Here is a 24,939-nt window from a genome sequence, read left to right as displayed (position 1 = left end):
GTCACTTCGTCAAAGGCTTTTCAGGCGCCACCCCCAGGTGTTTGTCAGTACAAAAATGGGAGAGCAGGGTGAGCTCACTCTAAAAACTAAGACAGATGGTGAGGGGTGGCCACGCGCCTCGAGCTTTGGCTAGACAGAGCAGCAGCGCAAGGGACTGCATGGGGTGATGGGAAAGAGTCAAAATCAGCTGGCGTCAGGAAAAAGATTTTTGTTCTTTGCGTTCTCAAGAAGCCTCCCTTATTTGTTAGTGTTGCTCCCAGCAGGCCAACAGGGCAAGGACTTTATGTGATAAGCGCCTTCTCCAATTCAATCTGAGACACAGCAGCTAAACTTTGATCCCTGGAAAGCTGTTTGCAGACACTTTGGCTTCGCGGAAAGACTCAGCTCAGCGAGTACCAGAGAAAGCACGAGACGCGAATCCACTTGCGTGCAGCGGCAAGCCATTTCTAGGACCCAACTGCGCTCCTTCCGGGCCTGCGCCGCGGCTCGCGCACGCTCAGTGTAGGGGGCGGGCCGCGGCTCCGCCGGAAGCGCTTTCTCCCAGGCGGCATTCCCTTCCTGTGCAAGGCCGGCTGAGGGCTCCTGCTGCTGCTGTTTCTTCCTCCGGGTGAGTAGCGGGTTCCCGCGGGGCCTGGTGAGACTCATACAGGATCTCTCCGAGCTCTCTTAGGGACTGGCTCCACTCTGGGAAAACCCACCGGAAAGGTCACCTCGCCCTCTTCCAAGTCCCACCTCAGTGCCGCCCCCCAGCGCTCCGTAGCCCTTGCTATGGAGCGGATTAACCTCCAAGGGCGTCCCGGGCCTCGCCTTGGCTTCGGGCCCGCCCTGGGCCCTGGGTCTCTGTGGGCGCAGCCTAAAGACTTATACCATTCCCAAGGGAATCTCTATAGACAGCCTGGACACTGTGGAGGCTTAGGGTCGTCCCGGACGACTTCAGAACTAGGGTTCATGGGCCAAGGCAGCCGGAATGAGCCGGGTCTGGTTGTTGCACTGGTGCTTCTATTATTTTGTGCAAAAGTAGAGGTGTTGTGTAACCCAATTTTGAGGGCTGGGCAGGCTTTCACAGAGAATGATGATGTTAACTTGTCCTCTCTGTGAAGGCAGGAAGGCCTTCATCGTAGGACCTTGAAGTCTGTGAAACTGGGACTTTTTGAGTTTGAGAAACCCGTTGTAAAAAGCTGCAGTGACCCAGAGAAATAATACAGCATGAATGCTATACTCTCGTCTCTTAATCTGCCAGTAAATTGCTCATAGATGAGGTAGTATGATCTTAAAGTTTTCCATCCTGAAATCGAGAAATCAAAATAAACCATTTGGAATTCAGGGTTGCCTAACAGATAACTGAATTGCCGGAGTTTTGCGATACATAGAACTGAGTATATGTACATCTTTGTGTATTCGTTTTGTTGAACCTAATGTTTATGCAGGATAGAAATGCTTCCATCCTGTTATGTGCATTGGCAGCTTTTATTTGTATTCTTCTGGAATGGTATTGTTTCTGTAATAGCCTTACCTTGGAAGTATATCAGTGCTGTAAGAATGTGCTGTAAGTGCACATCTCATCTACAGATAAAATGTAAAGTATTTGCAGTTACAGTCTACAAAGCAAGAGCTTTCAGTTTCATTTCAGGATTCTGAAGTCATTTAAAAAGGTAGACAATATATAGTTTTAGAATTGCCATTAGTACACTGCTGTACTATTATGTTAATAATTTTAGAATAGGAAACTATATAAACTGGTTTCTTATCTCGGCATTTTAAAATAGGATTAAAAATTGTAACTATCTTGATGACTTTGGAATGTGCTTTGGAAACAACCTTAATTTGTTCATGTAGTTCAGTGAACATCCAGTAGATGGCAGTTTATCACTACCAACTCAAACTTTATAGACCAATGAAAATGTTTTATTGGAATGTCACCACTTTTCACAAATTGTTAATAAAACTCCTACTTTGCCTACTGGATTATTTTCATCCATGAATTGTACCTCAGATTATGCTGCCACACATTCCTACTGCATTTTCAATTTTATTCTGATGGAATAAAGACTGAAGAAGTCAATTTTTCACTTTGTGTGAGAAGTGTTTTGTAACCCAATTTTAAAAATCCATCCTGATGGAAAAATCACACTTTGATTTGTTACCCGAGGAAAGATTTCAGTTATGTGGTTTTTTTTTAATAGCTCCATTTTTAAAAATAATTCATTATAATTAATATAATTAGTTTCTTAAGTAGTTAGGCATTATTGTATATCCACTATATAGTAAGCTTTGTTGTATATAGATGTTTAATAAATGGCCATTGAATGAATTAAATTGTTTAATATCCTTGGGCCAAAATTTCTTCATCCAAAATGAAGGACTTCAGTTATTTGTTGTGTTTAAATTATTGTATTTTGGTACTGGGGATTGAAACCAGGTATGCTTAACCACCTCGCCAATACCCAGCTCCCTCCCACTTTTGTATTTTATTTAGAAACTGGGTCTTGCTGAGTTGCTTAGTGCCTTGCTGAGTTGCTGAGGCTGGCTTTGAACTTGCAGTCTTCCTGCTTCAGCCACTGGGACTACAGGCATGCACCACCATGCCCATCAGTTATGTTTAAATTAAGTAATGTAATTATTGTGAAGTGAATGGTTCTGAGTAATAATGTGAAACCTTGACTTTTGGAAATTCTGCAGAAGTCTGACTTTGTTGATTGGAAAATTTTTCTTCAGTAGAACAAATAATTTTTGAATAGTCTCTCTGTGTGACAGTTGTAAAGATGTGAATAAGATGAAAATCCTGTTTATGAGGATTTAAACTCTAGTTGAGTAGAATAGATATAAATCCAATAATGATTTAAAATAAGACATTTCTTAAAATTGTGTAGTAAAACTAAATAAATAATATAGAGAGTTAATGTGATTTGAAAGGCTTTATGGAGCAGATAAGGTTAGTGTTTGAAGTTTGTATAGAATTTGAGTCATCTTAAATGAATGAGGGGAAATGGCCCCTCCAGGGCACAGACAAATATAAGACTGAAGGAGAAATTTGGCATTTTCTATGCCAGTGACTTCATTTGTTGAGAGTTCCTATTGAGAAATTTGAGAAATGGTCAGAGATAAAAGGCTTCAAAGTGACTCTTTGGAGCTAGATGAGGATAGGTTTGAATGCTTCGGAATCCTGCAAAGGGAAAGCTTTGAAGTCTTGATAAGGAAGAAATAGAGTATACGTGAATGAATAGGAGGTCTATAATAGAATTTTAAAAATTAAAAATATTGTGGAGAGATGTTCCAGAGGGAAGGAGTTGAAGAGGATCTTTAACTTAGAAGAGAAAACAATAATTTAGAGCTGGAAGGACCGTGGATTTTAATCTCTGCAGTACCTAATTTTTAGGTGCTGTTAAGCTGTTTGCACAATTGTGATTTACTCCTTTCCACTTGAATGCAAAATATATATTCCTGTGTGTGTGTGTGTGTGTGTGTGTGTGTGTGTGTGTTTTGAGTGGCATTGTTTGAAAATGAGATCCTATTCCCCAAAATGCAATTAGTCACATCATCTCTAATAAGTTTATTGTTTTATATACTTATTGCCTTTGACAGTGAAGTGCATGCCTCACTGTAAACCCAGCTTCAGTTGTTGTAGCTGTTAAGGGATATATACTTTATGTAAAAGTAAGCATATTACTTCCTTCTTCCCTGCTTTATTTTTGTGATAGTTTTCTTGATTAAATCTTTTGAAAGTTCTATTGTTTCATATTTAGCTGGGTTGTTGGGAGCAATAGAGGGATCAAAAAATTTAATATCACTTATTAATTGAGAAAATGGAATACTTAAAATTAACCAGGCTTCAAAAACTTTTAAAAGTAGGTATGAGAAAAAATAAATTATTTCATAGTTTGAATTTCACTCTCAAAAATTATCTGGTATATAGATACCTAATTGAAGAGATAGATTGTCAGCATCATATTAGTAAAGTATTTCATTGTCAGGCAGCCGTTCTTCAGTTAGATTAGTGTAAAGTCATTATTTCCAGATTTCCAGATTCTCTGGAATATTTATTTAAAAACTGAAAGTCACTTAAGACCATGTTTTTCAGTAAAATTATTCTACTCCTAAATAAACTTGTTTTTAAATCTACTTCAATTTGTAAGAAAAGCTTTAAATGTGTTTGTTTATTTAACATTGAAAATCCACTTCTCCTTAAAAATGAAACACATTTTTCTAAGGTAGGTAGTGTTTGAATTTGATTAGAACTTAGCTTCTTGCTTAGTTCAAACATTTTAATAGTCTCTCAATGTTAATGAATATAGTTATTATTTAGTGACATTTCTCTTTGTTTTTTAAGGTTAACAATCAAGATGGTACATGCTGAAGCCTTTTCTCGTCCCTTGAGTCGGAATGAAGTTGTTGGTTTAATTTTCCGCTTGACAATATTTGGTGCAGTAACATACTTTACTATCAAATGGATGGTAGATGCAATTGATCCAACCAGAAAGCAGAAAGTAGAAGCTCAGAAACAGGTATGACTGAAATGTTTGAAGATAATTTCTGTTATGGCTAACAAACATTCTCCTTCAAAACTAAAAATAGAGTAGAATTTTAAATTAATAAGTTATATAAACCTCATAAGAAATGCAATGGTACTGAAAATGAAAGTCACTGAGATAACAGGCATGTGCCACTATGCCCAGCTGAGTTGTGACTCTTGATTCATTCAATAAGCATTTATGCTTGGTGTTAAGGAAAAAAGATAATAACTCTTGTTCTTTCAAAATGCAGCAGACAAATGTTGAGAAGAGGGCTGCATTATAAGCATATCTCTTTTTTTTTCAGTAGTAATATGATTTATCTTCATTGGCTTACAGTGTACCAGCATATTCAGAAATTCTTTTTTCTTTTTTTAAAAAATTAATTAATTAATTTTTTAATTATTTCTTACCTACATCACAATAGAGGAGTGCATTAAATTTATAATTTTTTTTGCATTACAATTCTTAATACACCTTTATACCACAATTTATCAAATCTCTGTTTGTATATAAGGTATGTTGACACCAAATTCACATCTTCATGCTTGAATTTTGTGTAATGATGACCATCTACAGGCATACCTCTTAAATCAGTAAAAAGTGAAAAATCACAGTTTCATTAACACTGATAGTAAATATATATCTGAAAAGTAGTTTTGATATTTATGAATTTATTTCCAAATTTGATTATAAAATAATTGGCTCAAGGTCTACTTATATCTTTAGCCTATTTATAACATGCTGGGAAGTCTGAGCAGTGTAGGTTGAAAAACAAAAGACTGACCATGGCCAGGTACTCTGGTGCACACCTGTAATCCCAGCAACTTGGGAGTCTGTCATAGGAGGATTGCAAGGTTGAGGACAGCTGTGGCAACTTAGCAAGACCCTGTCTCAAAATTTTAAAAAGGGGGTAGGATGAAGCTCAATGGTAGAGTGCCCCAGGATTCAAACCTCAATACCATCATAAAAAAGAAAAGAGAAAGAAAAGAAAAAGCACCTTATTATATATTATATACCTCAGTGTAGCTTTTTTTTTTTTTTTGCCATCTAGAGAAAGTCAGTTTGAGTCTCAGGTTAAGATATTGATAAGATATATTATTTTCAGCTTTTTGGGAGGTACTGAGTTAGAACTCAGGGGCACTCGACCACTGTGCCATATTCCCCAGCCCTATTTTGTATTTTATGTAGAGACAGGGTCTCACTGAGTTGCTTAGCACCTCACTTTTGCTGAGGCTGGTTTTAAACTCATGATCCTCCTGCCTCAACCTCCTGAGCCACTGGGATTATAGGTGTATGTGCACCAGTGCACCCAGCCCAAATATGGATGCTAAGGGCTATGTAAATAGATCACATCATTAAGCCTTTGGTGAAAATTATATGTATAATATTGTTCTAAATATTGGGTATGTGAAGTGTCAGAATACTGTCCTCATTGTGCTTATGGTAGGGAGAAAAAACTTGTTGTGACAATATAAATTATAGTAGTAAGTGGCATATGCTAGTTGTCTAATGAGTAGTATAGAAGACAAACTGGCTTTTGGAGAAAGGAATAGTTACCATGATTGAGCCAATTGAGTATGGTTTCATGAAAGAGCTTGGCTTCTAGGTTCTCAAGCAAGGACAATAGTAAGTAGAAAGAACATGAACACACTCATAGTGGGGGTAGAAATAGCAAAAGACCTATTAAAGGAAATGGCAAATGGTCTAGTCAGGTTGGAGAAGGAAGGTTTATGTAATTAATTAGGTGGTAGAACCTTCAGGGATATGTAAGGACTACATGCTTACGGGTCCTAAATATAAAGTTTGAGATTAGGGTTTTACTTTTTCTTCAGTCTTTAATTTTCTGGTGGGTAAACTGAGGCTGATTAAAAAATGGTACAGTATTTTAAAAGTCCATCATCACCTGAGGAGACATGCTTTTTGCTTCTAATGTTATCCTGTTCCACACTAACTTACTAGTGTTTAAAACATCAAGAATGAAAAGATTATCCTGAGTTTTGGGTGTCTAAGGGCTGTAGCTTCTCTGCATTCTGTTCTTCACTACATCCCTGACCAACTATTGAAATACACTGTTGAGCAGTTGAAGATTTCTGTGTAGGCAATGATAAACCATTAAACGTATTTGAATAGGTGGGTAGTATGCAAAGCACTGCTTTTAGGATAATTCACTTTAAAGTGGTTTATAGGAGGAATTGAAGTCAAAAGAAACCAAAAGGGAGATGTGTTAGTTATAAACTACAAAAATCCTGACAAAGACCTAGAATAGGGGAATGAAATAAATTCAAAGGAATGAATGCAGGAAGCACTCTGTGATGATGTGAGGAAAGAAAAAGGACATTGTTTAAAGGAATCAAAGATTTGTCTTGATTCCTCAAAGACTGGCTAATATTTTTATAGAGGTTTGGAAATTGTTAGGGCAGGTTTTATGAGGTGATGACTTTTGAAATGTGCATATTGAGTTTGTTTTGATGGTAGGGATTCAGGGAAAAGTGTTGACACCAATTGAAATTGTAGATCTGAATTTCAGCAAAAATGTCAGTCTTAGGGGTACTTTCTTATGCCCATAAGTAATTGGCATTGGAATCATTAAAGTAGTGAGTCTTGGTCGAAATGGTGTAAGTCATAAGATTTTTGCTGTGTATGTGTGCATCATTTATAGAGCTTTTTCCAGACCACTCTCCAATCTTCACCACCACTATCCAGAATTATACATTCAAATACTTGTTGAGAGCTTTTGATATAATTGTCATAATAATCAATGCTGATAACTCCACTGAGAGTGCTGAGATCTTCAAAGGAAGTGTGATAAGTAGTAGTCTAAAGAGTAATCCTTGACACATTCTCATCTTTTAGAGAATGGGAAGATGATATGAAGCCAGTGGAGAAAGACTAGGTCATTCTGAGTTGCTACATACCTTAACTGAATTTCCTGTTTAGAAAACTAAGTAAACTTAATTTTATATATATATATATATATATACACATATAAATATAATTATTTTTTTTAATCCTCTTTTAAAGTATTCATGAGCTGTCAAGAAAGTAAGGAATTCTGACTGGGCACAGTGATACATGCCTATAATTCCAGTGATTTGGAAGCTAAGTCAGGAAGATTTTGAGGCCAGGCTCAGCAGTTCAGTGAGAGCCTATCTCAAAACAAAAAATAAAAAGGTATGAGAATGTAGCTCAGTAAAAAACACACTGGATTTGATTCCCAGTACCAAGGGGGTTGGGGGAAAGTAAGTAAGGAATTCAGGTAAGAAATACTTCAGGCAAAAATTCAGAAAGGTAAGCTGAACTTGATGACTCACTTTCACCTTGAGGGAATTTGCTGAGCCTACTGAATTTTCGTTGTCTATTCTTATGACTCCAAGGAACTCAGGATGCAAAGCACAGAGCCAGTCCAAGATAGAGTCTCATAGACAGCAAGGTAACATAAGAGTATCCAGAGATGAGTAACTCAAAAGATTTGGTTAAAATTTTAGTTTAAGCTGGGCAGGATGGCACACAACTGTAATCCCAGTATCTCCAGAGGCTGAGGATCACAAGTTCAAAGCCAGCCTCAGCAACAGTGAGATGCTAAGCAACTAAGTGAGACCCTCTGAAATAAAATTCAAAATAGATCTGGGGATGTGGCTCAATTGTCAAATGCCCCTGAGTTTAATCCCCAGTACCCATCCCCCACCAAACAAAACTAAACTAAAATTTTTAGTTTATATAGTATCTTAGCAAAAGAACAATATGTTTTTAGAGAATTGAGCAAACAAAAGGACCTGAGTCTCTGCATGAAGCAAATAATGGGAGGGTAACTATATGGGAAACCATGGGTAGGAAAAAACTAGTAGAGTTTGATGGGTGTGGTGGTGTATGCCTATAATCCCAGACTCGGGAGACTGAGGCAGGAGGATCACAAATTCAAAGCCAGCCTCAGCAATTTAGTGAGGCCCTAAGCAACTTAGCAATACCCCATCTCAAAAACAAACATAACAGGTTGGGGGTGTTGCTCAGTGGTAAAGCTTAAATAACCAACCAACAAAATTAGTAGAGTTTGTTACTCTGGTGAACATCTTCAGGATATGTCTAATGTGGACTTTGTGACTGACTTCTGTCCTTGGTAGAGAGGGGAGGAATGACACTTTTGTAAGCATATGTCCTACTTTCAGGAAAATACAAGGAGGAAAGAGGATTTTTCTTATACTTATTTGTTTCCTTTGAATTGCCCTCAGCTCAAATATGGCATTCAGCAGAGAAAAGTGACTAGAATAAAGCCAAGATATTTAAGGTACTGATTATTGTCATTTTCCCCTAATCCCCCATGTAGCATACAGAACACTGAAGACTATAATAATGGTTCCTTAGGACATTGATTATCAACTGACTTGTCTGTGTTCTGGAAAGAAAAAAAATTGAGAAAATTGGTGGAATGGGGAATATAATTTTAGAAAGCTCTAGAATTTTTTTTTTTGTTTATACCCCTCCTCACATTCTTTCATACTATCTGGAGAATAACTTTTGTATAAAGTCACCATTAGCTAAAGGAAGAGGTCGCAAAAAAGGATTGGTGTGAATGTGGTATAGAGTGGCCAAGAGAAATATGACCTAAGAAAGTGTAGTAAGTTTGGTCATTTAGTGGGGGGCAAGTATAGTTTGAGGTAACAAATATGAGCATTCCAGCCAGGTGAAGTGGTGTACACCTGTAATCCTAATTATTAAGGAGGCTAAGGCAGGAGGATTACCAAGTTTGAGGCAATTATTAGTAATTTAGACCCTGTCTCCAAATAAAATTTTTTTAAAAAGGAGAGCTGGGGATATGGCTTAGAGGTAGAATGTTCCTGAGTCAATCCCTAGTACTGGGGAGGGAGTTGGGGGAGGGGTACGAGGAGGAAGTAGATGAGATTACTAAAGAAGGTGTGTAGTAGATGGAGGAAGGTTCCAGAAGAACCAGGAGGAGTTGGGATTAGTAGTTAGAGGAACATTTTAAGGTTGAGCTAAATATTTTTTCTCAGTAACATGAAAGGGAGTGGAGGAGGTTGAAAACCTGCTGAGGTAAATAAATGTTTGAGCAGTTCAATGGGATTAAATTATTATTGACCATAGAACATTAGGGGATAGTTGAAGAAATTGGGAACTCAATTGGATGTTTGTTTTGTGGTACTAGGAATTGAAGCTAGGGCCTCACACATGATAGGGAAGCCCCTCTACCTTTAAGCTACAATCCCAGTCCTTGTTATTCAAGCATTACTTAGCAGCTTAGTGTCTGGGAGTATGGTAGTGCTGAACCAGCATTGGGGATAATGCTAATTAGAAGTGTTAAAGGATTCTGAGGAGGGTATTATCTAACTAACCACCTTATAGTTCAGCCTATGTAGGAAGTCAGATATTACCAGATAGGAGAATAATTCAGTTGGAGAATTGCCAGGAATTAAGGAATTATAGTACACTTTAAGAGCAACAATCAGATGTGAATGAGAGAGAAGAAAAATATGACTTTGGTCAGAAAGAATGTGGAATCTAAAAGCTTAGATTAAAATACTTCTTAGAGGTTGCCAGATTATTAGTAGACCTCATGTGATTTTTTTTTGGGGGGGGGTATTGAGTATTGAACCCCCAGGGCCACTTGACCACTAAGCTACATCCCCAGCCCTTTTTAATTTTTATTTTGAGGCAGGGTCTTGCTAAATTGTTTAGGACCTCAGTAAGTTGTTGAGGCTGGCCTTGAATTTGCAGTCCTTTTATCTCAGCCTCCTAAAGAGATTATAGGCGTGTGCCACCATACTTGGCCCTTATGTGATTATAAAGGCATTACAGTTTGAAAGGTGCAAGGTAAAAGATGGCATAGTTGCACTGAAATCAGGAGTAGTAACCTGGAGGTAGTTTTTGTTGGATTAAATGGGATATTTGTAAATAACTTCTAGTTTGAAGTCAGGAAAGCTTCCGGTTTGTGAGAATGTAGGATATTTAATGGTTCCCGCAGAATGTTATAGAGGGACAGGAATTTTCTGGATATATGCTGCTGTTTGGATCATACTTAAATGTAATAGGAGAGTTTTGATAGACATCTCTGTAATAAACAGTGGATATTGTTAATTGGGACATTATTATTATTGTTATTATTATTATTATTATTATTATTATTATTATTATTTTTTGTACCAAGGATTGAGCCCAGGGGTACTTTGCCATCAAGCCCCATCCCCAGCCTTTTTTTATATTTTATTAAGGTCTTGCTGAGTTGCTGAGTTGCTCAGGGCCTTGCTAAGTTGCTCAGGCTAAGTTTGAACTCACGATCCTCCTGCTTCAGCCTTGTTCACTGAGATTACAGGTGTGTGCCACTGCACCTGGTTGGGTTGTTATTTTATTTAAAAGCTTTATACTAGGTATTGTGGCACTTGCATGTAATCCCAGCTATTTGGGGGAGGATAAGGCAGGAGGATTGCAAGTTGAGGCAATTTAGGGGGAGGCCCTTTCTCAAAAAAGAGCTGTAGATATGTTAGTGCTTACCTAACATGTGCAACGCCTGAATTCAAGCCTCAACATGACCAGTAAAGAAGAGCTTTAATGTACAGGATGAGTGATTCATACTGGAACTGTTGTGGGCATTTATAAATGCAGTATTTTGTTTGTCACATTAGTTAGACTATGTACTCTTCCTGAGATAGATTTATTTAGTAATAAATCACAGAAAAGATTCAGTACCCAAAATTCATCATATACAGGAAGATAATGTACATAACTGTGTAACTGTGGCCTTAGTTTTCTTCCTGTTTGTCATACTGTCATTACAACTATAATCTTACAAATTTTGTTTCCATTATTTTGAGAGAAATAATACCTCAAATGCTTTATAAAGAACTGTACACTGGAATATTAAACTGAAACTCTCAGCTGCTAAGTAATTTTAAAAATAGCCATCATATAATGACAATTGGAAGAACTATCATTTGTTACCCCAGAAAACAGTTGTAAAACTGTATCACTGTATCATCAATCATGTGACTTTTAAAGCGTATGATTTATTGGAACCAAATCTTAGAACAGTAAAAGGTAAGGTCAATAGGAAATTAAGATAGGAAATCCATAAGGAATGTACAGTATTGTCTGAGTGAGAGAGTAGATAGAGGAATAAGGAAAGAAAAGCAGTAAAAAAGGAAACAAGAGGAGGAGAAAAAAAACTCAGTTTAGCATTGAGTTTTATACATAAGCATAGTAGAAGAGCACTATAGTACAGATATCTTACCCAGGAGCTTTCAGAACCCTATGGTAATATCAGATATTACCCTAATATTACGACAATAAGTACACTACTGCTAACAAAGAAGTTTCCTGTCTCCACATTTCCTAGAAAAAGATGTTTCTAGTCTTTATTATAAGTTTGTGATAATAAGGGCTTATACTTAACATGTAAAGATACTCAAATTCTCTGCTAGTTCTGCTTTAAGTGCATTTCTTAAGATAGTTTATCAATGATTTCCTCTACCTACACTTAAAATGGAGCAGTTCAGCTGTGACCTCAGTGAAAGAATCATAGGTTGTCCTTGTTTCTGATCTTTTTAATTAGTTCCTCTGTGTTTTTCATTTTAAGTTGTTAAAGTAACTTCCTAAAATTATTCTTCCAAAAGGACAGTTAATCTTACGAATCTTTTAGAACCTGAATGAAATGAGTGTTACGCATAATAGTTCCTTTTCCTTAATTCCTCCTTCCCCATTCTAGGCAAAAATAGTAGTTCACTGTTTCCTATCCCACTACTTCTTCTTCATTTTTTTTCCTATTCCACTTCTTAACAGCTTTTAATAATTGTACTTCACATGAAGAAGAAAAAAAATAGCAAGAAAGGGTAATAAAGTAATGTGAAAGGGTAAAAAAAAAAAAAGTGTAAAATAGTTTTTTTTAAAGAGGGTGGGTATTCAGTAAAAAGTAATTTTCCTACCTATCTGGTTTTTTTTTTGGTACCAGGGATTAAAGCCAGGGGTGCTTAACTCCTGAGCCACATCCCCAGCCCCTTTTTTTGAGCTTTTTATTTTGAGACAGTATCTCACGAGGCTATTTAGGGCCTTGCCAAGTTGCTGAAGCTGTCTTTGAACTCAGAATCCTCCTGCCTCAGCCCTCAGAGCTGCAGAGATTATAGGCATGTGCCATCGTGCCTGGCTCTTGGTGCATTTTAGTCGTATATAGTGCTGGGTGGAGGGGGGCTTTCTTGTGCATTATAGAATGACTAACAGCATCCCTACTTCAATGGTCTAGATGTTGATAGCCCCTTCTTCCCCATCTCCAAGTGTGCTAGCTAGAAGTATTTCTAGACATTGCCAAATATCTCCACGGGACCACATTTCCCCAGTTGAAATCCACTGTTTTAGAGCATTGCCCTGAAAGAACACATGTAGGATGGCTTCACATTTATAGCAGCATAATGAAAAAGAAGAATAAATTAATGTCTTTACCAGTGCTAAAATAAGATACCTTCCATAGCTGACACATAAAAGCTTTACAGACAGTGAAAGAGAAGGCATTTTCAAGAGGTAAAGGAACCTGGAAAAGGTTACTTATTTCATAGGAAGTGAAAAATTGAAAATTTATTCTATGTGATTATCTGATGACTTATTATTTTTTAGTTGTAGTTGGACACAATACCTTTAGTTTATTCATTTTTACGTGGTGCTGAGGATCGAACCCAGGGCCTCGCACATGCTAGGCAAGTGCTGTACCGCTGAGCCATAACCCCAGCCCTCCCCCCTTTATAGCACTTTTTTAGAAGAGGTATTACCAGGATATGACTAACACATATTTCTCCTAATAACCTAGCTAAACTGTAAACATAAGCTCTGTGATATGAATTTCCTTTATAGAACAGCGATATCCCTGACAAACAGCAAGATCAGCAAAAGCATCTTAGGAAAACGTAACAAAAATTGTAACATTTTAAAACATGATATACTAGAGTACCTTTATTCTAAAATGCTCACTTATTTGAAATTTTAATGTATATATAGATTTATGAGGGTTTTTTTTTTTTTTTGGTGGTGCTGGGGATCAAACCCAAGGTCTTGTGCATGTGAGGCAAGTACTCCGCCAACTGAACTATATCCCCAGCCCTCTGCATTTTAAGTAGAGAAACCAAGGCAAATATGTGTGGTGGTTAGAGTATGGGCTCCATAGTTGTATGGCTTGGATTCAGATCTTGCCTCTTCCATTTGTTAACCTTTCATCTAAGGCAAATTACTTAATCATGCTAAGCTTCAGTTTCTTTTTCCTTGATAGGGGAAAATTCATTCTACTTTATAGGATCACTGAAGATTCAGTGACTTCATCTATTTACTCTTTTGGCATAGTATTTGGCACACTCAGAAAATGTTTGTCTTCAAACATTTGTTGCATTGCTAGAACTCATAGATTTAAAACTAATTTTGCCCTACTTCCAGAATACACACACACACACACACACACACACACACACACACGTTAGAGTCATTTTATTATCTTTGGTTAACTAGATCCAGAAGTTGACATTATTATTATTTTAGTTGTAGATGGACACAATACTTTTATTTATTTTTATGTTGAGGATTAAACCCAGAGCCTCTCACACATGCCAGGCAAGCATTCTATTCCTGAACTACAACCCCAGCTCCCAGGAATTGACTCTTAACTGAAAGGGACAGTGTCTCAAAACATTTTAAGTTAGATATTTACAGACACCTGTCGTACATACCTGGATAATTTGAAGGCAGTTGGATATCTATTTTAGATTCTCTGCTAATTTAAGGAAAGAAAAAACAATTGTACATTTCTTGGTATCCTTAGCTACTTGGACTTTTATCTTGAGGTTTTACCTTTTCTTGTATGTTCATCCTAATAGGTCAGAGAAACCACATTGTACCCTAAGGTCTCCTTGAAACCATAGGAGGCCATATTATGAAGTACATCCTTTCTTCAGTATTGTATTCTATTTTCTCATTTCCCAAGAGCTGGTTAAATTGCCCTGGTTTCTGTGGAGTGGAAATTTTTTTCCTATAATTCTTAGTGTCTCACAATAGGGAAGGATAAGACCAAGAAACCTAGAATAGTCCTTGAAAATTCTTGTTTATTTATTGCTTTTTAGATTATCTGTCTTTCTATCTTGAAATACCAGTAACTAATATCAAACCAACAATGATCGCTTGTTTTTTCTTTCTAGGCAGAAAAACTTATGAAGCAAATTGGTGTGAAAAATGTGAAGCTTTCAGAATATGAAATGAGTATTGCTGCTCATCTGGTAGATCCTCTTAACATGCATGTATGTATCCTTAATCTTATTATGATTTATTTATTTTGGCTAGTGTTCTATATTAAAGGAGTGGAAGATTATGAGCAGGTTCAATGATTCTCTAGGAGGAATCACAGGACTTAGAACATAATTGTATTCACAGGTATGATTTATTCTGGGTACAAGGCAGCATCAGCAAAGGGAAAAGGGAATGGAGTAAAGTCTGGAGAAAGGCACAGTCTTCCTAGAATTCCCTCCACTTGAAGTCATAAAGACGTGCTTAATTCTTTCATCAACAAGTTGTGACAACACATGTGCAGTATTGTCTTCTAGGAAGCTTAATAGAGACACAGTCCAGGGTTTTTAATTGGGGGCTATTCATGTAGTCCTCATCTTCCTTATGTGTTTTGAAATTCTAGACTCCCAGAAGGAAAAGTGATATTAACCATAAACCACATCATTGGCACACACTGTTTAGGAACAGTGAGCTGTTGTCAAGGAATTGTGAGAACTCTCAAGTTCCCAAATGCTAGGCCTGCTATGTTACTCTTTTCTGAACACATTTTGAACACATTTGCCTAGGAAAACTTGTAATTTTATGTATTTTTCATTGTTTTATAAAACTTCTTTCCTCATGTGGGTGTTTTGATTTGTGTAGTTTAAATCTAGACCTTTTTTTTTTTTTTTTTTTTTTTTTTGTACCAGGGATTGAACCCAAGGGTGCTTCACCACTGGTTTCTCCACATCCCCAGCCTTTTTATATTTTATTTAGAGACAGGGTCTCACCGAGTTGCTTAGGGCCATGCTACATTGCTGAGGCTGGCTTTGAACTTCTGTCTCAGACTCCTGAGCCTCTGGGATTATAATCATATGCCACTGTATCCAGTTAAAATCTAAATTTTTATGGTATGTTATTGTAAGCAACACAGGATTCTGAATCCCAGTTTTTCTATTTGTGACCTTGGCAAATGGTTTTCTCAAGTTTCAGTTCTGATGTCTATAGCCCAGGGATAATAGCATAATACCTGTCTATCTATATACTTCATAAACATTTTTTTGAGGATTAGATTAATATAGTTTATAAACTCCAAGATGCTATGTGAATACTTGATTAGCAACAGATATAAATATGCTAGAATATATTTATCTAATACATTAATGTTATTGATACAAATTGAGTAAAATATGGTAGAGCCATCTCTAAATCTAGAAAATAAAAATGTGCAATACCTTTTAATATTTGTGTATAGAGAGACATATGTACACATCCCTAGATTTAAGCCTCTACTTTAATTTGATTTATGACTTTATAATGACATCTTTTAGGGCCCTAAATGTATCTATGTGTGAGTTAGTCTACAATAAGGGATAGTATGTTTTCCCAGCTATTATGAATATTTTCTTCAGATTTAGCTACTGTTTTACATCCCCACCGGTTATGGTTTGGATTTGAATTGTCTGCCAAAACCTCATGTGTGAGACAGTGCAAGAAGGTTCAGAGAAGAAATCATTGGGTTGTGAGAGTCTCAACCTAATCAGTGAATTAATCCCTGATGGGATTAACTGAGTGGTAACTGGAGGCACATGGGGTGTGGCTGGAGGAAATGGTTAATTGGGGGCATGGCTATTGGGTATATATTTTGTATCTGGAGATTAAAAAATATTTTATCTTTTAATTTTGAGATAGTGTCTCTCTATCTTTTCCCACTGCCCCCTCTTTGCTTTCTGATCATAATGTGAGCTGTTTCCCTTTCTCACGCTCTACCACCATGATGTCCTGCCTCACCTAGAGCCCAGAGGAATGGAGCCTGCCTTCTGTGGACTAAGATCTCTGAAACCGTGAGCCCTTAAATAAACCTTTCCTCCCCTACAGTTGTTCTGGTCGGGTCTTTTTAGTCAGAGCAGCGAAAAAAAGCCGACTAAAACACCATCCCACTTTTTCCCCTAAGTTATAAAAAAAAAGTAAAGCAGTGCTTCTGAATGACCCTTTTACTATGCTAGCTTAGAACTAGGTTGATTTCTTTTTCTCTTTCTGTTTTTTTTTTCCCCCTTGGAGGGGCAGGTACGCGCAGCACTGGGGATTGAATCAAGGGCCTTGTGCACTATAGGCAAGCATTCTACCACTAAAGCTACACTCCCAAGACTCTTCCTTAAAGTTTATTTTGAGACAGAGTTTCAATAAGTTGTCCAGACTGGCCTTTAACTTGCATCCTCCTTCATCAGCTTTCTGAGCTGCTGGCATTATAGATGTGGGCCCAGCTTATGGGATGGATGGATGGATATACACACACACACACACACACACATACATACATACATACATATATATACACACACACACACATTAATATTAAATTATAAACATATATAAATGTCTATATAGATATATAGATACAGCTTTTTTTTTTTTTTAAGTCCCTTTTAGCTTTATTTAAAAGAAACATTTTGATTCAGAAGGTTTTCCATGTCTATTTGAAAATATGTTGTGTTAGTCAGCTTTTTGTTTTGGTGACCAAAATACCTGACAAGAACAACTTGGGGGAAGTGAATAAACTCTTATTTTAGCTTATAGTTTCAGAGCTTCTTTTGATGGTCTGCCAGATGTTCTGGGTCTAAGGTGAAGCAGAGCATCATGGCCTAAGGGTGTGGTAGAGAAAAGCTGCTCACTTCTTAGTGTCCTCAAAGCAGAGAGAGAGAGAAAGGGGAAGGGGTTGCACGGAATGTGGACCTTCACAGGGCATTTTCCCAGTGACCCACTCTTCCAGCCATGTTCCACTTGCCTAGTTACTACCTAGTTAATTCATTCAAATTAGGTTGGATTGATTAGTTTACAGTTCTCATTAATCTAAGCATTGCACCTCTAAATATTCCTAAATTAACACAGGAACTTTTTGGGGAAATCTCATATCCAAACCATAGCATTTATTTTTCTTTTTGTTACTTAGAATCTAGCCCTGAGGTGCTTTACCCTGAGCTATATTCCCAGCCCTTTTTATTTTTTATTTTGAGATAAAGTCTTATTGAGTTGCTTAAGCCCTCACTAAGTTGCTCCTGCTGGCCTTAAATTTGCACTCTTTCTATCTCAGACTCTTGAGTTGCTGAGATGGATTACAGGCATACAGAACTGCTCCCAGCACTTCATAAGTTTGACAGTTTTTACTTTTGATGAATAAAAATCAGAAGTTCAGTGTGATTAGTATACACCTTATCTCTAAAATTCCTATTGTGTTGATAATATCTTATGTAAAATAGGTACATTCCTGGCAAAACTCTTCCCCATCAGCTGGTGCTAATTATCCTGAGCTGTTTCTCAGTATTCTTGTGGAAGTGTATTTTCTACTCAAATGGAATGAATTCAGTTAAATTCTTAACCCCACATAAAACACTGGCGATTGAACCCAAGGCCTCTCCCATAAGAGGGAAGTGCTCTACCACTGAGCTACATCCAGAGCCATAATGCTTTATTTAATTTTTTTTTAAATAGAAAGAAATTGACTTCTAAATTCCCTTTTCAAGTGTCACTGAGCTTATTAATGTCATTACTGCTGCAAAGTGTTTACTCATATTAATATACAATTTTAACTTTTTATTATTTATCTGTAATTACCAGATTATGTAATGGTTTACAATTGGGGGTGGATTTTTTGCTTTGTGAGTATACATTAGTTGTAAAATTTATATTGACTTTAACTTTTTCCAGGTTACTTGGAGTGATATAGCAGGTTTAGATGATGTCATTACAGATCTGAAAGATACAGTCATCTTACCTATCAAAAAGAAGCATTTGTTTGAAAATTCTAGGCTTCTGCAGCCTCCAAAAGGTATGGTAAAGAATATATATTTGCCGAAAGCATTAAAAGTCTAGAAGACATTATAACTTTTAGGCCTTAGAGAACTGTTTTTTGTTTGTTTTTGATGAAATCAGGTTCTCCAAACACAATGCTGCGATCCAGTGAACTGTTGTATAAGTAATAATTTTAAAATAATTTTTTATTCTGTTTACTTATTTTGGTACCTGGGATTGAGCCCAGGGGCACTTAACCACTGAGCCACATCCCAGGGCTTTTTATTGTATTTAGAGACAGGTTCTTGCTGAGTTGCTTAGGGCCTTGCTAAGTTGCTGAAGGTGATTTTGAATTCAGATCCTCCTGCCTCAGTCTCCTGAGCCACAGGATTATAGGTGTCTGCCATCACCCCCAGCCTCAGTCATTTTTTTTAATATTTATTTTTTAGTTGTAGTTGGACACAATACCTTTATTTCACTTATTTATTTTATGTAGTACTGAGGATTGAACCCAGGGTCTCACATGTGCAAGGCGAGTGCTTTACTCTTGAGCCACAACCCCAGCCCCCCTCAATCATTCTTTAGCTTCTAAAATTTTTATAAATTATTTCCTCATTTGTAGTTAGTCACCACTTTGAAACCTTGAAACTTAAGCATTGAGAATGTTTATAACTGCATTTGTAAGTATGATCCTTTTAGTTTTGTTTATGCATACAGTCTTATTATAGGCAATTCAAATAAAGAATGCAGAATCACTTTCGGGAAGGAAAGTTGGTTGCTTTTCAAATACACTAATAAGATAGTATATTTGTCACCAATGAGGATTATTTTAAATTGGAATATGTATGTATCAATTAGTCTTGTCTTTCTTTTTTTGAGTGAGAGGGATACTGGGATTGAACACTACTGAGCCACATCCCCAGCCCTTTTTTTATATTTTATTTAGAGACAAGGTCTTGCTGAGTTGCCAGGACCTCACTAAGTTGCTGAAGCTCTGAACTCAGCATCCTCCTGCCTCAGCCTCCTGAGCCACAGCGAGTGCTGTATTGTCGCGACCCCCTTGCCCGCAAGGAAGACGCAACACCGGGAATCTTCTTACAGCTGTTTATTCAGGCTCTGCAGAGTTCTTCCTCCCCCGGAAGCCCCTCCCAGCCTTAATAAAGTATCCGAACACCCAATGTGAAGCTGCCACGTGGAGCTTTCTCATAGGGTGTCAAAGAACCAAGTGCCAACTCTCCCAAAGAAGGAGTTGTTTGTCACAGACCACAACGAGGCCGGCGCCATCTTGTAATGGCGACCGGTCTGAAGAAACGGCTCACCACAGTTCCCCCTTTTGTTTTCTAAAAACAACACAGGCGAGAGTAGAGGTCCTATCCCACTGTGCAGAAGTGGCTGCATAGTATGGCTCAGCACATACTTATATATTTCTTGCAGATAGAATGGAAAGTTACCAGTAGGCGGGAGCAAGGGCGGGGGGAGACAGAAAGTTCTTGTTAACTCATACCAAGCCTTCAACCAGGAACCTTATCGGACCCAAGCAGGTCAAGACGTTCCCACATGACCGTTATAGGCTGAATAATATGAAAACAGACACCACAAGTCCTTCAAGGCCTGGTGAGCTGCCTCAAGGCCTTGTGAGCTGGCCTCTTTGACGTGCACAACAAGAAACCAGGGCTGGATCCAAGCCCTGGGGGCCGGGGGGAGTCCGTGCCAGCAGTTCCCCCTCTTTTGTTTGTGGCACGTCAAAGGGAATCAAGTAGCCCCTGTCTTAGGTCGTTCACTGCCCTTACAGTGCTTACCCGTCTCTGGGGAGGCCCCATTCCCCTGTCTTAGGTTGCAGTGCAAGCGTGAAAGTTGCCCGTCTCTGGGTACTACAAGATCAGCTCGTTGTTGCCAAGGCGTTTAGTGGTATCTATTCAGCCAGTCATTATTAGGTCTTTAATTGGTTCCGGTTCAACAGGGCATAGAGTCAGAGGAGAGGAATAATAAAAATAAGGAAGAAAAGGGGGCAAAAGGAGAAAGGCATGAAGCAGGAATCATTGTAGAAAAATCATCTTCGAATTGGTCGGAGACAAACTTCAGTAAGATCATCTTTGGTTTGTAGGCGTTGATAATGGACCTGTATTGGCTTAGAAGTCAGAATGTTAATTTGGTCTTTAATAAATTGTGTCATTCTCTTGACAAGGCAGGGGCCTACAGCAGCTACAAGAAGGAGACCGAAAAGCGGTCCCATTACAGTGGACATCAAAGGAGTCAGCCATGGGGTATTTTTAAACCATTGTTCAAACCATCCTTGTTGTGCTTCAAACTCCTTTTGTCTTTTAGCCAATCTTTCCGTGACCTTTTCTATAGTTTTAGGATTACCCCAGTGTGATCTGCATAAGCATAACACTGTTCCTATAAAGCTATACATAGTTCTCCTTCCCTTACGAACAATAAATCTAGTCCCCTCCTATTTTGTAACACAACTTTTGAGAGGGAGGTGAGGGACTTTTCCAAGGCGGTAATTGATTTGGCCATGGCTGTTAAATCCTCATTCATAGCCATTTGTAGATTTAGTAATTGACCTCCCTGGACATAGGTGGCTGTCCCTGTTCCTATTCCGGTTGCTATTCTGCCTATGCCCAGTAGGAGGGCAATAGTCATAGTTATGGGTTCTCTGGGGAGCCGAGTATGTCCCTCAAGGTGTCCCAGGGTGTAGTCTGACCCATGATAAGATATCCTCGGCCATAGTTGTACCAACACACAGAAATCAGTAGTTGTATTTAAGACTGCCATGGAAACACAGGGAGTTAACCCAGTATTGCAAGCAAAATAGGACCCTTTGGGACCCCACAAATAATCAGATTGAGATTGATTTATTGGTCGGGTGATGTTGCAGAAATGTTGGCGTGAAAGCGGCACCTTTCCCAAGCAAACCCCTTGCCCCATGACCTCCGTGATAGTCAACTTATAGCTGGGCAGAGAATAACATTTAGGATCTGCAGTGGTATTAGAGGATAAATTAGACAGTATCGTTACCCCCTCATAATAGGGCGGCCTGGAGGTCAAGCATAGCCAGCAATCTTGGGTCCTGTTAGGATTAGTGGCATTGAGAGCGAAGAAGGCTCCTTGGACCAAATTAAGAAGGCGATCTCCAGTTCCAGGGTATATGGGCTCAGGGGCATAATCAAAGGTTTGATAGCCCATAGTTTTTGTTTGACCGCTGGGGGAAGGTTTTACTGTTGGGGCTATGGGCTGCTTGGGTCCAGATGGGGCCTTTTGGTCTCCGAGCACCTGATTAGGTCCTATTAGACTTCCAGTAGGCTGTTCTGTGGTCAATTTGAGCCGAAAAAGCAGGCCAGGATTGTACTGTCCGGGGGTGTAAATACTCAGCCCCCAGAGATATCCTTAAGTCCAATCTGGTTGTTGTCTTCCATTGGAAGTAAACTGAATAGTAATATTTGTTTGCCAGAAATGGGCATAGTCATTCCTAGGTGAATTCTTAAGTCAATACCCATTACTAGAGGTTTCACATCCCCAGGAGGCACAATAATAGGCCTTAGGTCCCTGGCAGCATCTATATATTTTCCCCTCCTTTATTTTTTGTAGATAAATTTTTAAATGTTGATGGGCTCGTTCCACAATAGCTTGTCCCTGGGGGTTATAAGGAATACCTGTTTTGTGTTCAATCTCCCATTGGGTGCAGAACCGTTGAATTGTTTGGCTTATATATGTGGGTCCATTGTCTGTTTTGAGACAACGTGGACTGCCCATGCAAGAGAAAGCTTTTAAGAGATGTCCAATAACATCTTTGGCCTTTTCTCCAGTGTGTAATGTAACAAAGATATAGCCAAAGTATGTATCAATAGAAACATGTACAAAAGACAGCTTACCAAAACTAGGGAAGTGGGTAACATCAGTTTGTCAGATATCATTGGGGTGTAAGCCTCTAGGATTAACACCCAAACTGGGGAAATGAAGAAATGGAGCACATACTGGGCACAGGGAGACAATTTGTAAAGCTTGATCACGCGAGCATCCTGTGCGGAAGCGTAAAGATTGTGAATTTAGATGGAATTTAGCATGGAGTTGTGAGGCCTCATCATACTTGGTTATAGTGTATACTAGGCCCATATTATGAGTGGCAGCATCTGCTTTAGCATTACCTTCCGCCAGAGGCCCAGGAAGCTCCGAGTGTCCTCGGATATGTCCAATGAATAAAGGATCTCGTCTAGCCCAAACAAGGAGCTGAACCGTTTGTAATTGTTCCATGATAGTGGATTGCCTGCCAATATAAGGGGCTGTTTTAATAACTGAGGCTAACTTAGCAACATAGAGACTATCAGTATACACATTAAGTGGGATGGAATTGTATAGTTTAAGGGCCATAATTAGAGCCTCAACTTCTGATCTTTGGGCAGACAGTTTAGGAACAGGGTGTCAAATTACTTGAGATCCATCAAAAACAACAGCAAACCCCCCTTTTTGCTCCGTCTGTATAAACAGTTTGAGCTCCCGAAATAGGCTCTCTTTTAATAATTTTAGGAAAAATGATAGGACATCTCTTAAGGCCTTCTAGAAGTTTATGTCGGGGAAAGTGATTATCAATTTTACCTTTGAAAGTACAAAGAAAAAGACACCAAAGATCATGTTTTTGTTGTAATTTTAAAATCATATCTTGGGTATAAGGTTGAATGAGAATGTCAAGAGTCTTTTTAAATAGTGCATCACCCAAATATTTGGCTTTCCAGAGCAGATTTATCACCAGTTCATAAAAGGGAGTTATCACCCGAGAGTTAGAAGCAGGTAAATGGACCCAATAGATGGGACTAGTCTGTCAAAACACTCCAGTAGGAGTTAATTTTGATGGCAGGATTATAAATGATAGGGGTATAGAATAATCTATCTGGGTAACCTGCATCTCTTGTAAGGCTGTTTCTATTAACCTGAGTGCCTTCAAGGCTTTTGGAGTAGGTTTTCGCAGGGAGGTGGGTGAGGGGCCTCCTCTCAAAAGGTCATACAGGGGTTTAAGTTAGTAGTTTAATATACTTAATGTTTAATCAACAATGTGAATTTATTTACCAAAATTAATCCCTATCTTAAACAGTAAGAATTGTTAGGCAACAAGGATCTTTCTGTAAAGAAATAAACTCACATTCCAATAGGTGTTTGTCATGTCAAAATATGGACAAAATTTTAGCTCACATTAGTATGGTTAAATTAGGAAAATAAACTGAAATATCTTTAAGTTAATTATAGTCAGTTTAGTATATGAAATTTTTTCTCTCTTTTTTGTTTAGATAACAATATAAAAATCTTTTTACTTAGGGAAATGAATAGAAAGACCTTATTTTACCCAAAGATGATTTCTTTCTTCTTCTTAGGATCCATGTGTGCTTTGTCTTTGTTGGAACATCTTGTTCTTTAAAAAAAATACACTTTGGAACAATTTCTGAAAACCTTAGGATCCATAAACAAATTATTATACTTTGATAAGAAATATCAATGAAAATATAGTTAAAACCCTTAGATATTTTGTAGAAATAATTATAATAATTTATCATCTTATGAGTTTAAACAGTAACTTTGAGAAGGAGAAACTACGTGATTGCATTTTCACTTAAAAGCAAATTTACAGTAAACACATTTATCTCAAATATCTGTAACTGAAAAGGCAGAGTATCTGATAAATGTAAATATAAAACATAAATTATGGGTTTTCTGTTGAAGAAAAACAATTAGGCAAATATATATTAATTAATCAATTAGGCATGTGCTAATTAATTTATAGATTAACAAATATAGGTTATTTAAATATCTAAAAAATATATATTAAGAATAAGAACTTAACTTATAATTGTATTAACTTTATGTAACCACGTGGTCTTAAAATATTTGGATCCATGTTAATTTATTTTTAACTAGGAGTGCACTCTTCTATGTGACGTCACTTGATGTACTGAAATAAGATCCTTGAGTATACATTTTTATTTTTATAGTTAGCAATTAGAATAAGGATTTTTTGGTCATCACAGGAACCTTGCCGGCTTGTTCCTGTGGCAAGCAAATGCATCCTCATAACTTCCAAAATTAAAAGTAAAATATAAAGAAGCATATTTGATATCTCTCATCAATAGAACATTATTTAGTAACACAACTACAGAGAAAAGTCAGGTTATTTAACTTGGAACTAGCATAAATTTAGGACTGTAACATAGAAAGCTGTGGAATTAAATTTTGTCTGAAAAAGATATCTTTTGTTAGCATTGATAGGCAGGCATGTTTCAAAAATATAGGCTCTGAGTAGCTCCGGTAGAAATCTGAAACACAGCAAAACAGGTCAGTGGCTGGAAGGCGGGACTAGAAGTCCTGTCTGAGTGACTGTGGAAGAACCAATCGGCAGCCCCCAAAAGTGTGGGAG

At 37.8% G+C, this 24,939-nt stretch overlaps 1 protein-coding gene across 1 annotated transcript in view; it reads left to right on the top strand.

Annotated features, from left to right (window-relative positions):
- The first annotated feature begins 471 nt into the window (after positions 1–471).
- ATAD1 (ATPase family AAA domain containing 1) overlaps positions 472–24,939 on the top strand; it is a 54,005-nt gene continuing 29,537 nt past the window's right edge. Inside the window, exons 1-4 of the mRNA XM_081268667.1 lie at positions 472–607; positions 4,328–4,502; positions 14,684–14,782; positions 18,453–18,573. Of these exons, the coding sequence (XP_081124793.1) occupies positions 4,341–4,502; positions 14,684–14,782; positions 18,453–18,573 (382 nt within the window). The 5' untranslated portion in view covers positions 472–607; positions 4,328–4,340. The remainder of the gene's footprint in view (positions 608–4,327; positions 4,503–14,683; positions 14,783–18,452; positions 18,574–24,939) is intronic.

This window comes from Spermophilus citellus (assembly GCF_964194105.1).
Source record: "Spermophilus citellus genome assembly, chromosome: 15".
Taxonomy (NCBI): domain Eukaryota; kingdom Metazoa; phylum Chordata; class Mammalia; order Rodentia; family Sciuridae; genus Spermophilus; species Spermophilus citellus.
The sequence above is the reverse complement of the archived record's forward strand: the minus strand, read 5'-3'. Positions and strand labels throughout refer to the sequence as shown.